Raw genomic sequence first — 12794 nt, forward strand, 5'->3', positions numbered from 1 at the left:
AGACAGTTTCGTTTTAACATGCGTTGTCACGTACATACACGTACAAGACGGCGTATATTTAAATTTGAAATCTAAATTGGTGTTATAATTAATAAAAAAAATCTGAAATAAAAATCAAATTAGAATTGCAACGATTTCTCTCATGCTAACCTCCATAATCGAGACTGTCATATTGAGAAACATCTGCTCACGTCTGTGCTCTTGCGCAGTTGGCTACAATAACCGCTCCCTTGACCTTTTGACCGCATCAACTCAATATCCCAGTTTGGCGTCAGTCAGGTGTTGAGCAGCAACGAAAGGACAATCTTGACAGTTCGATCAACCATCCACAATGGCAGGAGGAGAAACAACAGTCCTTGTTTCCGTTGACAACAGTGACATTAGCGAAAAAGCCTACAGGTGTAAGTATGCAGGAATCAGTTGCACCTATATTGCAGGGAGTAATTAGTGAGATGCACAGTTTCAAATCACCCATTGTTTAAAATGTATGCTTTTCATTCATCATTTCGGTTGTTGTTAAGTTTCTAAATCATATTTAACTGGTTGATGATTAGAGCTATATCTGTGAATTGTTGTGTTCGTGGAGTTCAGGTATATGTTCATACTCAGGAATGCTGTTTGGTTTAACATACATATGGTCGGTTTATAATCCTGTCACCGATATAAGGCTTCGTTGGGGTATATACTAATAGGCAAGGCTCGGTGTTGAACTGTATGAGTGCGTGCATGCGTGTACATGTGTGAATGCGTGCTCCAGTGTTGTCTCGTATGGATCTATACCTGCTGTAGATACCGTACTTCCTCAATATAACGCTCGTGCTTCTAATAATTTGACGCTGACCAGGCGTTTAGAGGCTGGCATGCACCGATACCTGGAAACTGTTTTGTTTATTGCCGCTCAGAGTGGCTACTGACATAATCATATCCCAAATCTGCAGACATGCAAAAGATACCTACATTTGCAGGAAACGGTCAGTATCAATCGCCAACACATCACAGAGACCCTGCCTTTATATTTTTGACAGAACGTAATACCCGTGTGTGACGTCATTTTACGCCGCACTCAGCAATATTCCAGCTATATGGCGGCGGTCTGTAAATAATCGAGTCTGGACCAACAGCATGAGCATCGATCAATTGGGATATGATGACATGTGTCAACCAAGTCAGCGAGTCTGACCACCCGATCCATTCAGTCGCCTGAAGCATTGGTTCCTGAAGATCAATTCTACCCCGGATCTTCATTACTCAGTTGAAGTAAAGCAATGTTGGTCACGGAGAGTCCTTGGAGGGTGACCGTGGTTGGCAGCCTGACTCTTGAGAGTTGCCATGGCCCTCAAAGAGATCGTATCACAAACGTGATCGAAACTCCATACTTTAACATAGACTTACGACAGTCATAGCGCTACGATCGCTTTGAGGAACGGGGCCCAGGACTTCAATCTATCCTGCCCCACAACGAGGCACTTAGGCAAGTGAGCTTGTTCAAAATTGCTGCTGTTCACGCAACAGAAAATGGGTACCCGGTGGGATAAGACATGTGACTATAAACCTTCTAGAGCCTCACATGAAGCTCGGATTATCCGGAGTAATACTGTCCGTAGTCTCTCGTACAGACCCTGAAGCAAATATATCCAAGAAAGCCCCCGCAAGTCTAGAAAATGTGGCAAGTCTAGATTTCCTCAGCTTCAGGTGAAAATGAAGAAAGTCTCTGGGCTCCTTTTCATTATGTATATATCTTTTTACTATGAACGGGTTTTTTTCAGTAAAAATGTTCATTTCAGAGTCTAGTTGTTTGTCTATAATGCCCATTATGCTGTATGCGCTTAAAGCATGCCCGCAAGGCGGGTAGTCAGCGGCATTATTATTTATTAATATTAATAGAGGACATACGGTATATTGTAAGGACACTGGGCTTGCGTCGCCATCATCGATCGGTTAACTCAGCGTTGGTGTATCGAGTCATTAAAGTAGTTAGTTGTTAGTACACGATTCGTTATCGACCCGGCACAATCGTTGATAGAAGTAAATAAAAGATGGATGTATACGGGCCCTGATTGTATCCTTTATAACGTTTACTTTCATTTATTTTATTATATGGGTGGGGCATGTCTGATGAATGAAAGGGTTGTGGGGTAGCCTAGTGGTTAAAGCGTTCCTTCGTCTCGCTGAAGACCCGGGTTCGATTCCCGAAATGGGTACAATGTGTAAAGTCCATTTCTGGTGTCCCCCGCTGTGATATTTCTGGGATACTGCTAAAAGTGGAGTAAAACCATACTCACTCACTCATCAAAGAGTACACATACACACTATTCAATTGATTGTTCAGTGGAAACTAAAGTGTACTAGTTTAACAAAAGTGGGAATCTGCTTTTTACAGTGAGTATGGCGTTTCACCCTTTACGCAGTATCCCGGCAATACCACGGCGGGTGACACCAGAAAGGGCTTCACACGTCGTTGTCACAGCATATACAGTCTGTTTGCAGTGAAAACGTACATATGAATTTCACTTTAAGCGAAAAAGTGAATCAAATAAAGTGAAATTAAGATTGCGAATCCTCATAATTTTACCTTGCCAATTGAACATTTAAATCTCAGAATTTTATTCAACTTAGGATAAAAGTTGTTTAACAAACGATCATAGATTCAAATCGATATTACTGGTTTGTATTACAACAGGGTAAGCGCTGTAGTTGGAACAGTGAAACAAATGCACGTGCGGTACGTGAAGAGCGTTAACTTATAACAACCCTTGTCGTTTTCGGTATTTCATTTGATATGCATACCCCCTTGTAATACAACCCAATAATAGCGATGTGAAACAATGATCGTTTGTTAAACAACTTTTATCCTAAGTGGATTAAAATTCTGAGATTTAAATGTTCAATTGGCAAATTAAAATCATGAGGATTCGCAGTCTTAATTTCACTTTATTTGTTTTACTTTTTGGTTTAAAGTGAAATTCATTGGTACGTTTTCACTGCAAACAGACTATACGTAGTAGTACACGGAATGACGTTGCATGGACGTAAGGGTATAACACAAAACACAATTCAACATTGTGACGTGACGTGAACATGACATACCACAGCGTTAACCACAACGTTGAATTAACGTGATATGATAGCATTGTGACGTCACATTGTTAACTGGGTTGCCTGTCCGTAACTCGACTATTTCAAGGCCGCCTTGACCTTGTAGGAATTTTGCTGATCGTGCAGTTAAACAGCAAAAAAGTCTTAGCAGGTCAGTGGTCGGTCAGCTACCGCGGGCCTCACATGAATCATGACAATGGATTGTTCAGTGGAGCGACTCGGGTGTTGTTTGAATGGTGATATAAACTGGGTAAAAGAGTGCGAATGAATATAGAGGCTGGTGGCACAAGATGTCCACATCTTATAGTATCACACTAAACGAAAAATCATGAACGTTTCTCATAAATGCTCCAATACTTCATCAAGCATGAATATTTCCATCCAAGTATATTGCCATGAACTTGGGTCCTCCTCCATTGTCTAGTGGACAATCGTATCCCGGTAAGTAGGACAGTGGCACGACCCAAGTCTTCGTTGCACCAAAAACCTTGCGAGAGAGTCGGGCTCACAGTCCGTGTTTTGAATTGTAAGTAATTTTATAGTCCGTAACGTAATTAATAATATAAATGACGTTATAATGCTAAATTGTTTACATGAAAAAGCTTTCGAATGTGATTCTAAATTTGTGATAATGAAGTACTTTTGGAAATATTTGAACATCGTTTCGCTCAATGGCTGACATGTAGCAGATGCGCTGTTAGATCTGAATGCACACACACGCACTCACTCACTCACTCACGCGCTCACTCACGTCCATGGTCATCGCGTTATGAGTGAAACAATTTTAAAATGCTACGTTAGACCCACTTTTTATCCCACCTTATTTACAAACACCACAACGTGTTTCAGTGTACAATGTTCTCCGACACCTGACACCCCGTCAACTGAGTACTGTTTTATGCAGTGTTAAAGGTCAGTTGTCTCAAGTACATGAATACACACGCGCACCTCTCGTCAGTAACTGGGGTGGTAGGATAGCCGAGTGGTTAAAGCGTTCGCTCGTCACCCCAAAGACCTGGATCGATTCCCCACAATGTGCGAAACCCATTTCTGGTGTCCCCCACCGTGATATTAAGTGCATATTCAGGGCTCGATTTAGTGCTTTGTTGCTTGCACTTGTGCAACCTCATATTACAAAGTGCAACCTAGTAATTAGTCTAACTTGCACTAGGGTGCAAGTCAAATTTTGATTGGGTAAACTTCTGAATAAAACATCTAAATAATTCAATAGCATATTTCTAATATTACATATTGCAATAAAAACAGTGCAACTGGAATTTGACTGGTGCAACTAGGTTTTTATCTTAGGTTGCACCTGGCGCAAGTGGGTTAACATCTCTTAAATCGAACCCTGATATTGCTTAAAGCGGAGTGAAATACAAGCCGCTTACTCGTCAGAAACTGTTCGTTTCACCGAAACGCCAGTTTCAACTCTTACCAAATATGACCTATACTGTAAAGGAATTTCTCTGTTCAACACAAGCATCCATTCAATTATTTCGCGGCCACTTCAACCTGCTGCCAACATGTTTCAATTTGATATCAATGCATGCAGAGACCATATAATATAATCTATTATATTTCATATAACATAATCTGTTATATGGTCTCTGATGCGTGCTTGTTATTGAATGTACACCTCGACACTAGGTTTGCGCTGTCGGCGATATAGCAAGCCCGCTTTATTTGGTTCAGTAGGGATTAACGGTTTTGTATGTAGGTACACCATGTGTTGTATGGGAAATGTGTACATATGCAACTGTATCCTTTGTCATTACACAATCACGCCTGGACCGGTTCGCTATGCTCGTAACAGTTGCGCTAACTCCTGTCACATTGAAGACGGTGTTGGTGTCACGGGTGTATATGTCGCATTGGTAATTTGTGTTGAACGTGTCACGTATACAAGTCAATGTATGTCGTCTAGACTAGGCATGACGAAAGAGTCATGCTTGGAAACGACCTTGGACTTTTTCTTTATGTTAAAATTGCTTTGTTTGTTTGTTTGTTTGTTTGTAATGTCCCAGTTATCAGTACATGGTCGATTCTGATGAAAACACAACGACATCGTGAACATCGAATTACGCTGTGCTGCGGCGTGTTTGAAACATGTGAGTCTGACCACCCAATCCCGTTCGTAGTCTCTTGCGACAACCTGTTATAACGGGGCAGTGGGGTAGCCTAGTGGTTAAAGCGTTCGCTCGTCACGCCGGAGACCCGGGTTCGATCCCCATATGGGCACAATGTGTGAAAACCATTTCTGGTGTCCCCGCCGTGATATTGCTGGACTATTGCTAAAAGAGGTGTAAAAGTAAACTCACTCACTGTTCTAACAGATATTTTCATCGGATAGTTTAGTTTGTAAATTACTGTGGGTGCAAGGACCCCGAGGTGCCTTGGTAGCAATACATGTCATCGACTCGACACAAGGGGGAAATATTCTCTCCTAAATAATAGACCCGTGAAGGTCCGGGTTAGAATTGGTCTTCATTAACCCATGTTTGTCGTATGAGGCGACTAACGGGATCGGGTGGTCAGGGCGCTGACTTGGTTGACGCATGTCATTGGATCCCAATTGCGCAGACCGATGCCCATGATGTTGATCACTGGATTGTCTTGTCCAGAGGCTATCATTTACAGACCGTCGCCATCTAGCTGCAACACTGCTAAGTGCGACGTTAAACAACAAAGAAATAAACAAACAAACATCATATGCCATTTTCATCTGATGCAGGGTATCTCAATACGTTCCATCGACCCAACCACAAGCTGTTCCTCTGCCACGTGCCTGAATACTGGGGGGACGTTGGACATATGATGAGTGAGTATGGCCTACCGTACCCTGATCTGTAAAATACCTTCATGTAAAATACTTTAATTTCATTGGTGAATGACGCTTTAACAAGTTTCCGTGTCACCCCTCCCAGGAGGGTGACAACTGGAACAAATATTACCCGCTGCCACGGTAGCCGCCAAACTCTCCGCCGAGAAGCTGTATCGCTGACAATCATATGACGTCATAATATGACGCATGCAGTGCACGGAGTTCGAAAACCGTTCGCTTAGCTGTTTTTGAGTTCACTATATGTACACATTTATTTAACCGACTTTCACTGCTTTATTTAAACTATTTCATACATTGAATCGTTTGCACTCTCAACTTAAACATAATCAACATTTTTATAGCATGTGGTAGCTTGTCAGAAGATGTTTCACCGAGACCATATAATATACTATTGTATGGTCTCTGGTTTCACTGATTTTATTAATTCAGTCGAGAGGCATTTAACATGGCGGTAATATAAACTTCTCATACTTACATACATACTTATATGACCCGTGAAGATCCGGGGTAGAATAGGTCTTCAGCAACCCATGCTTGCCACAAAAGGCGATTATTCTTGTCGTAAGAGGCGACTAACGGGATCGGGTGGTCAGGCTCGCTGACTTGGTTGACACATGTCATCGGTTCACAATTGCGCAGATCGATGCTCATGCTGTTGATCACTGGATTGTCTGGTCCAGACTCGATTATTTACAGACCGCCGCCATATAGCTGGAATATTGCTGAGTGCGGCGTAAAACTAAACTCACTCACTCCCCTACATACTTATAGTGCTACCAGCTAGGGCTGTGCAATATTACCGGTAAACCGGTATATTCCGGTACAGGATCTCGCAATACGAATAATATCGTACTACCAGCCCAACCCTGACCTTCCGCCTATTAAACGAGGGCATGATGAGACATGGTAAGTTCCCCCAAAGTTACTATACGCCTTGATTTGTAGTTCAACTTAATGCTGGTTTTGGGGTGTGTGTTTCTGTTACAGGCCCTGGTCGGATAAAGGAAGTCATAGAAGAGACCAATGCAAATACGAAAGTGATTGAAAAAAAATTCAGTGACATTTCTGAACAATTTGGGGTAGGTAGAAAAACAGTTTCATCGATATATCTTGCATAATGATTTAGTGATTTTAATGATTTAGGTGGTGTAGATAGTTGGACAGAGCATTCGCTTACAATTGACTTGCCCTTGCATGTGTTTTTAACAGGAACCAGCGGTAAGTCAGGACACACATACCTTTCCCCGAACACCTAGCAATATTCCAGCAATATCAAGTCGGAGAACACCAGAAATGGGTTGCACACATTGAACCCGGAAGCAAACGCCTACTCCATGTAACAGAACTGAAGTTGTGCAGATTTCAGACACTTGACCTTTTGAAGGCTCTACGAGCACTGATATGGTACTGAAAGTCTTAGAAATAGTTGAACCAAGATTCGAACCCATGATTTCCGGCAGGCTCTTCCGTCGACTGGCCACCCAAGCCCATCTTACGATAATAAGTTATTCACTTGAAAACACGTTTGAAATCGACTTGTGGTTAAAGTGTTCGATCGTCACGCCGACGACCTGAGTTCGATTCCCCACAAGGGAACACTGAATTAAGCCCATTTTTTGTGTGTATCCTCTCAGTGATATTGCTGAAATGTTTCGAAAGCGTCGTAAAACCATATTCACTTCATTGCAAAGTTTCAGTAAGACACGTTGTCTGCTTTCTGTTTATTGTTTTACGCCCTACCCGGCAATATTCAAGCTATATGGCTGCAGTCTGTAAATAATCGAGTATGGACCAGACAATCCAGTGATCAACATCATGGGCATGAATAAATTAATGAATCTGAGACATGTATTTACTGTAGAACTCCGCGCATCGATAGGTTTCGCTCTTTTAGTGATAATATATTTCAACGCAGTGCTTTGAGCTTGCGATACGATACTTGTAGTTCAATGTTCAAACAGTGAGTGAGTGAGTGAGTTTAGTTTTACACCGCACTCAGCAATTTCAAGCTATATGGCGGCGGTCTGTAAATAATCGAGTCTGGACCAGACAATCCAGTCATCAACAGCATGAGCATCGATTTGCGCAATGGGGAACTGATGACATATGTCAACCAAATCAGCGAGCCTGACCACCCGATCCCGTTAGTCGCCTCTTACGACAAGCATGGGTTACTGAAGGCACATTCTAACCCGGACCTTCACGGGTGTTCAAACAGTAGTATTGTCAAGTCCAAATGTAACGCTCAATTTGAAAAATATATTTTAAGATATGGTTAATTTATTCAGATGTATGGAACATGTTATCTAAATGTTTTACCAGACCATCGGGCTGACTAGCTGTAAATTTAGACCGTCAGAAATCTAGCCCGTCTCGGGCGGCCGAACGGGCCTTGTTTCATTCACTGGTCACACCATTCGTGACCAACTCGTGTTATTCCGGGACAAGCCGAATAGGTTACGGAAAGGGGCGAGGGGTGACGAATGTGGTCACACCTATCATGAGCATCGATCTACGCAATAATAATTTTTACTTTGACAATTTTCAGGTCAGTGCCGAGTTTGAAGCACTGAGGGGTCAGGAAGTGTGGAACGAGATATGCAACCAAGCCAAGAAGATTAATGCTAACGTCATCGTAATCGGTACCCGGGGGATGGGCAAGATCAAGCGCACCCTGCTCGGCAGCGTGAGTGAAGGCGTCCTTCACCACTGCCACGTCCCCGTCCTCATCTACAAGGAGTAACGTCACTCATTTCCAGCTCAAGCTTCGTGTCGTAGCAGAGAGGTTTAGATAATAAGCAGAAACGTTGACTCATTATGTAGATTGACGGAATCTTCTGTCTTATAAACACACATTTCTAGATATGTTCAATTGTATAATAAACTCAATTACACATACTGAAAGACAGATTTAGGGATCATGAAAAATATTTTTGGGAGTGAGGGAGCCTACAATTTTATGAAAAATATCCCCAAAATATTATTGATCCTTTAAGGGACGGTTGGGTAACCTAGTGCCTAATACGTTCGCTCGTCACCCCGAATACCCGGGTTCTATTCCCCACATGGGTACAGTGTGTGAACCCATTTCTGATGTCCCCCGACATGATATTGCTGGAATATTCTTAAGAGCGTCGTAAAACTAAACTGACTCACTTTTGATACCTAATAAATAAACACTGACCCAATTTCTCACTGAAAAAGGATGCCTTAAAAACCATCTGGGTACCTAACTTTGTTGATTCAGTATATGTTTGAGATAAGCGATTTAAAATTAATTTTAATAAGGTTTGAATTTATTTGACCATGTTCACTTGTTGAACGGTGAGGTAACTAATTTATAATATCTGCTAGGTCGGTGTAGTGAATGCTGGGTACACTGTAATATCAATACATCATTCTGTACTGCATCCATGTGCTAGCTGTTGATCAGATACTATTACTGTAATTCCAGTTTTTAGACTATTTACGGTAGATTTGTACAAGTATATGTTTGCAAACCTGTTATTATACAAACACGGTGATAGTATTTTGTGCATTATACCAACATGTGACACAGCATCCAAATGTTTTACTCAAAGTCATAACGCCAGACCGCGCCGCCATCTTTGGCCACATTTGACGTCACACTGAGGTTACCATGGCGACAGCACTCAGCAAAGATGACGCTGGCAGTCAAGTCCATTCATTGACATATTTCTGTATAGTGTTCTGAAACATTCTAGCGGGTCCCCTGTATTAAACACACTGTGGACCAATGCGACATACTGCACTACATCACATGCCTCAGAGGTGTATCAACTTGTCCGAGAATGTGCATTGATTATTAATGATAAACGTTAAGATCATTTTCATTCCTGTTTCTTCTAAATCGTTGACAAGATATGAATACTGATAAGGGACCAGTTCGATATTAATCTATGTCGGATGCAAAACTTTTTTTTAGTAATTTCCCCAATCCCGAAAAACTCTGAAAATAATAAAAATTAGTGGCTATTCTTGTTTTCGCAGCCTTTTCTGAACGTTTATAAACCGAAGTTAAATTTCTAGGTGTTCAAATTCATTTGCCAGGTTTCTGTAGATTAAATCTACCACTCAGTATTACGCACTGAAAATGAAGGATTTACTACCAATACCGCCAAAGACAAAGCCCATGAAATGGCGGGATACATTTAAATCCTACTAGCATAATAACAACAGAATATTGGACAATATGATTGGAATATATGATTTGGTTTAGTTACTCTCCAAAACATATAGAAATCAAGTCAGTATATTTTTGTCTGGTGGAAGGCTACAGAGCAAGTAGCATCCCGACTTCCCCTCTTATGAAATTAACATATCTGAAAATCAAACCTTTGTACCGGCCCCAAAGAGTGTACTACATTTCTTTTCAAATACAAAAATATTATGCACACTGTTTATAGAGTGCGTGTATGAAAGATGTTTCTACCTTTTAAGTTGATTTTCATTGATTGATTGTCATTGAAAAATGTGATATGTCTGTGATGAATGCCAGTCGAAAAATGTTAACAATGGAAATGGACATCCAGTTCATGTCCAAGATGGCGACCAATTTAATCCTTCACAAAAGAAATCCGAACAATAAATATATTTAGCAAAGATACTTGTTTATCTGTTTTGCCAACCTGGTTATCCACAGTGAGAACGGGTTCAAACATCCCCAGCTGTTCGTAGTGAGTGAGTGGGTTTAGTTTTTCGCCGCACTCAGTAATATTCCATCTATACGGCAGCCATTTGTATTTTATCGAGCCTGGACCAAACACTGCAGTGATATACACTATGAGAATATATCTACGCGTGGGAACGGATGACATGTGTCAACCAAGTCAGCGAGACTGACCACCCGATCCCGTCAGTCGCCTCTTACGACAAGCATGGGTCACTGAAGATCAATTCTAACCCGGATCTTCACGGGCCTGCTGGTCGTACGAGTCGACTTGATTGATTGGGTTGTCACGATCGGAGATTTGGTTCATTGGATGTCGTCGTGCCCCAGCAGGGTCGGTTGTTGCTCACAATTTCGATCACAGGACCGTCTGGTTCATAATTGTAGTTATAGCTAAAATACATGGAATTATCATGAAACGACCATTATCAGAAATTTGCGGGCCGCTGCAAATGATATTGGACCTCTCAACCTTAACGACGTGCCACTATCAGTTCTGTTGTGTTCTGTTGTCAAGTGACGTCATAGTGGTTGCGTGGGCTTACGGTTCATTATAGCTAAAATACATGGAATTATCATGAAACGACCCTCCCATTATCAGAAACTTGCGGGCCGCTGCAAATGATATTGGACCGCTCAACCTTAACGACGGGCCACTATCAGTTCTGTTGTCAAGTGACGTCATAGTGGATGCGTGGGCTTACGGTTCATTCGACATTAATTGGCTTTCGACTGGCAGATATTCTGGGTCAAACAAGTCAAAGCAACCCGAATTCCCGCTTTAAATAGCGGCAATATTGGCTTTCTTGTTGGTGCTAACCTTAACCATTGCACTAGTAAGGCTGTTGATGGACCAAAACCGAACACTGACATAGTTTGACATGTTGCAGGCTATGGTCTTGTCAAAGGCCAAGGTCGAATATCGTCACTTTCTCTTGTGCCGTCACTTGAATTGTTCGATGACGTAATTACATTCGGGCAGTCAACCCCGTCAGAAGTTAATTTGGGTAAACTTAAGCAATAATAAGGGTAATGCTATTTTTGAGGACATTATCATTTGCAGAAGCCCGAGGTCTTCCATTAACAGTTGAAAAAGACCGAGTGAGTGAGTGAGTAAATATTCACCGTCACATCGGCAGTATTTCAGCCATATCGTGACGAGAACAAATTAAAAACCTGTCGTTGATGGACAGTGAGTGAGTACGGTGTTACGCCGCTTTGAGAACAAATTTTTAGCAATATTCCAGCAATATCGCGGCGGGGGACCATACTAGGGTCCAATGGGGACTTACAGTACCTCTGCTACCTTCATGGACCCTATCTAGATTTACATCATTCCTACAGGTGAAAGCGATTGTCAAGCAAATTAGCCGTGCATTAAAAGATCAAATATTCTACAATTAAATTTTGGAGATGAAATGAATACTATGGGACTTACGTACCCTCTGAGGAGCCAACTATTTTACGCTACTTCAACATCCTTTCAAGGTACATCCACTAACAGTTATACGTGTATACTCATTGGATCAACTTCAGCCATTGACGATTATTCTATTTATCTATTGACAAAACATATTCGGTGATTTATGTGCATGTACTTGCACCTCTCTTACTCAGTGAAGCTTCACCTTATCAATCATGTTTGACTCCTCGATACTTAAATTGGTCTTTCTTCCTCACTCGTTTTGGCATACTTGGCGCAGACATTTTACAACCTCTTCTCTCGTTTTACAACCTCTTCTTCTCCGCGAAGATGGGAGGGCAAATTTCAAGGGAGACTACTCTATTTAGGAAACTGGGGCTGTACGCATCTCCATTGCAAAAGAGTCCAAACAAATTTGGTTCTTTGAGCGGTTGTGGAAGATGACCTTATGTAAATATTGTTGAGAAACCAATGTAAATATTTTTTGAGGTAACAGTGTGCGTCTGAATCAGTATGCCCTATGTCTGTGACAGCACATTTGTGAGTGAGAGTGAGTTTAGTTTTACGCCGCACTCAGCAATATTCCAGCTATATGGCGGCGGTCTGTAAATAACCGAATTTGGACCAGACAATCCAGTAAATTAACAGCATGAGCATCGATCTGCGCAATTGGGACAATCATAGGTTGCTGAAGACAAGTTCTAACTCGATCAGATCTTCACGGGTGCACATTTGCGGAT

At 41.7% G+C, this 12794-nt stretch overlaps 1 protein-coding gene across 1 annotated transcript; it reads left to right on the top strand.

The window, feature by feature from the left end:
• Positions 1-227: 227 nt before the first annotated feature.
• Positions 228-10564, top strand: LOC124263127 (universal stress protein PHOS32-like). The gene is made up of 4 exons (XM_046697687.1): positions 228-401; positions 5831-5917; positions 6929-7020; positions 8490-10564. The coding sequence occupies exons 1-4, from the start codon at positions 332-334 to the stop codon at positions 8682-8684; spliced, it is 444 nt and encodes a 147-aa protein (XP_046553643.1). The 5' UTR covers positions 228-331; the 3' UTR covers positions 8685-10564.
• The last annotated feature ends 2230 nt before the right edge of the window (positions 10565-12794 follow it).

Source organism: Haliotis rubra, unplaced genomic scaffold (genome assembly GCF_003918875.1).
Source record: "Haliotis rubra isolate DU_JTF1 unplaced genomic scaffold, ASM391887v1 Scf868, whole genome shotgun sequence".
Lineage (NCBI taxonomy): Eukaryota > Metazoa > Mollusca > Gastropoda > Lepetellida > Haliotidae > Haliotis > Haliotis rubra.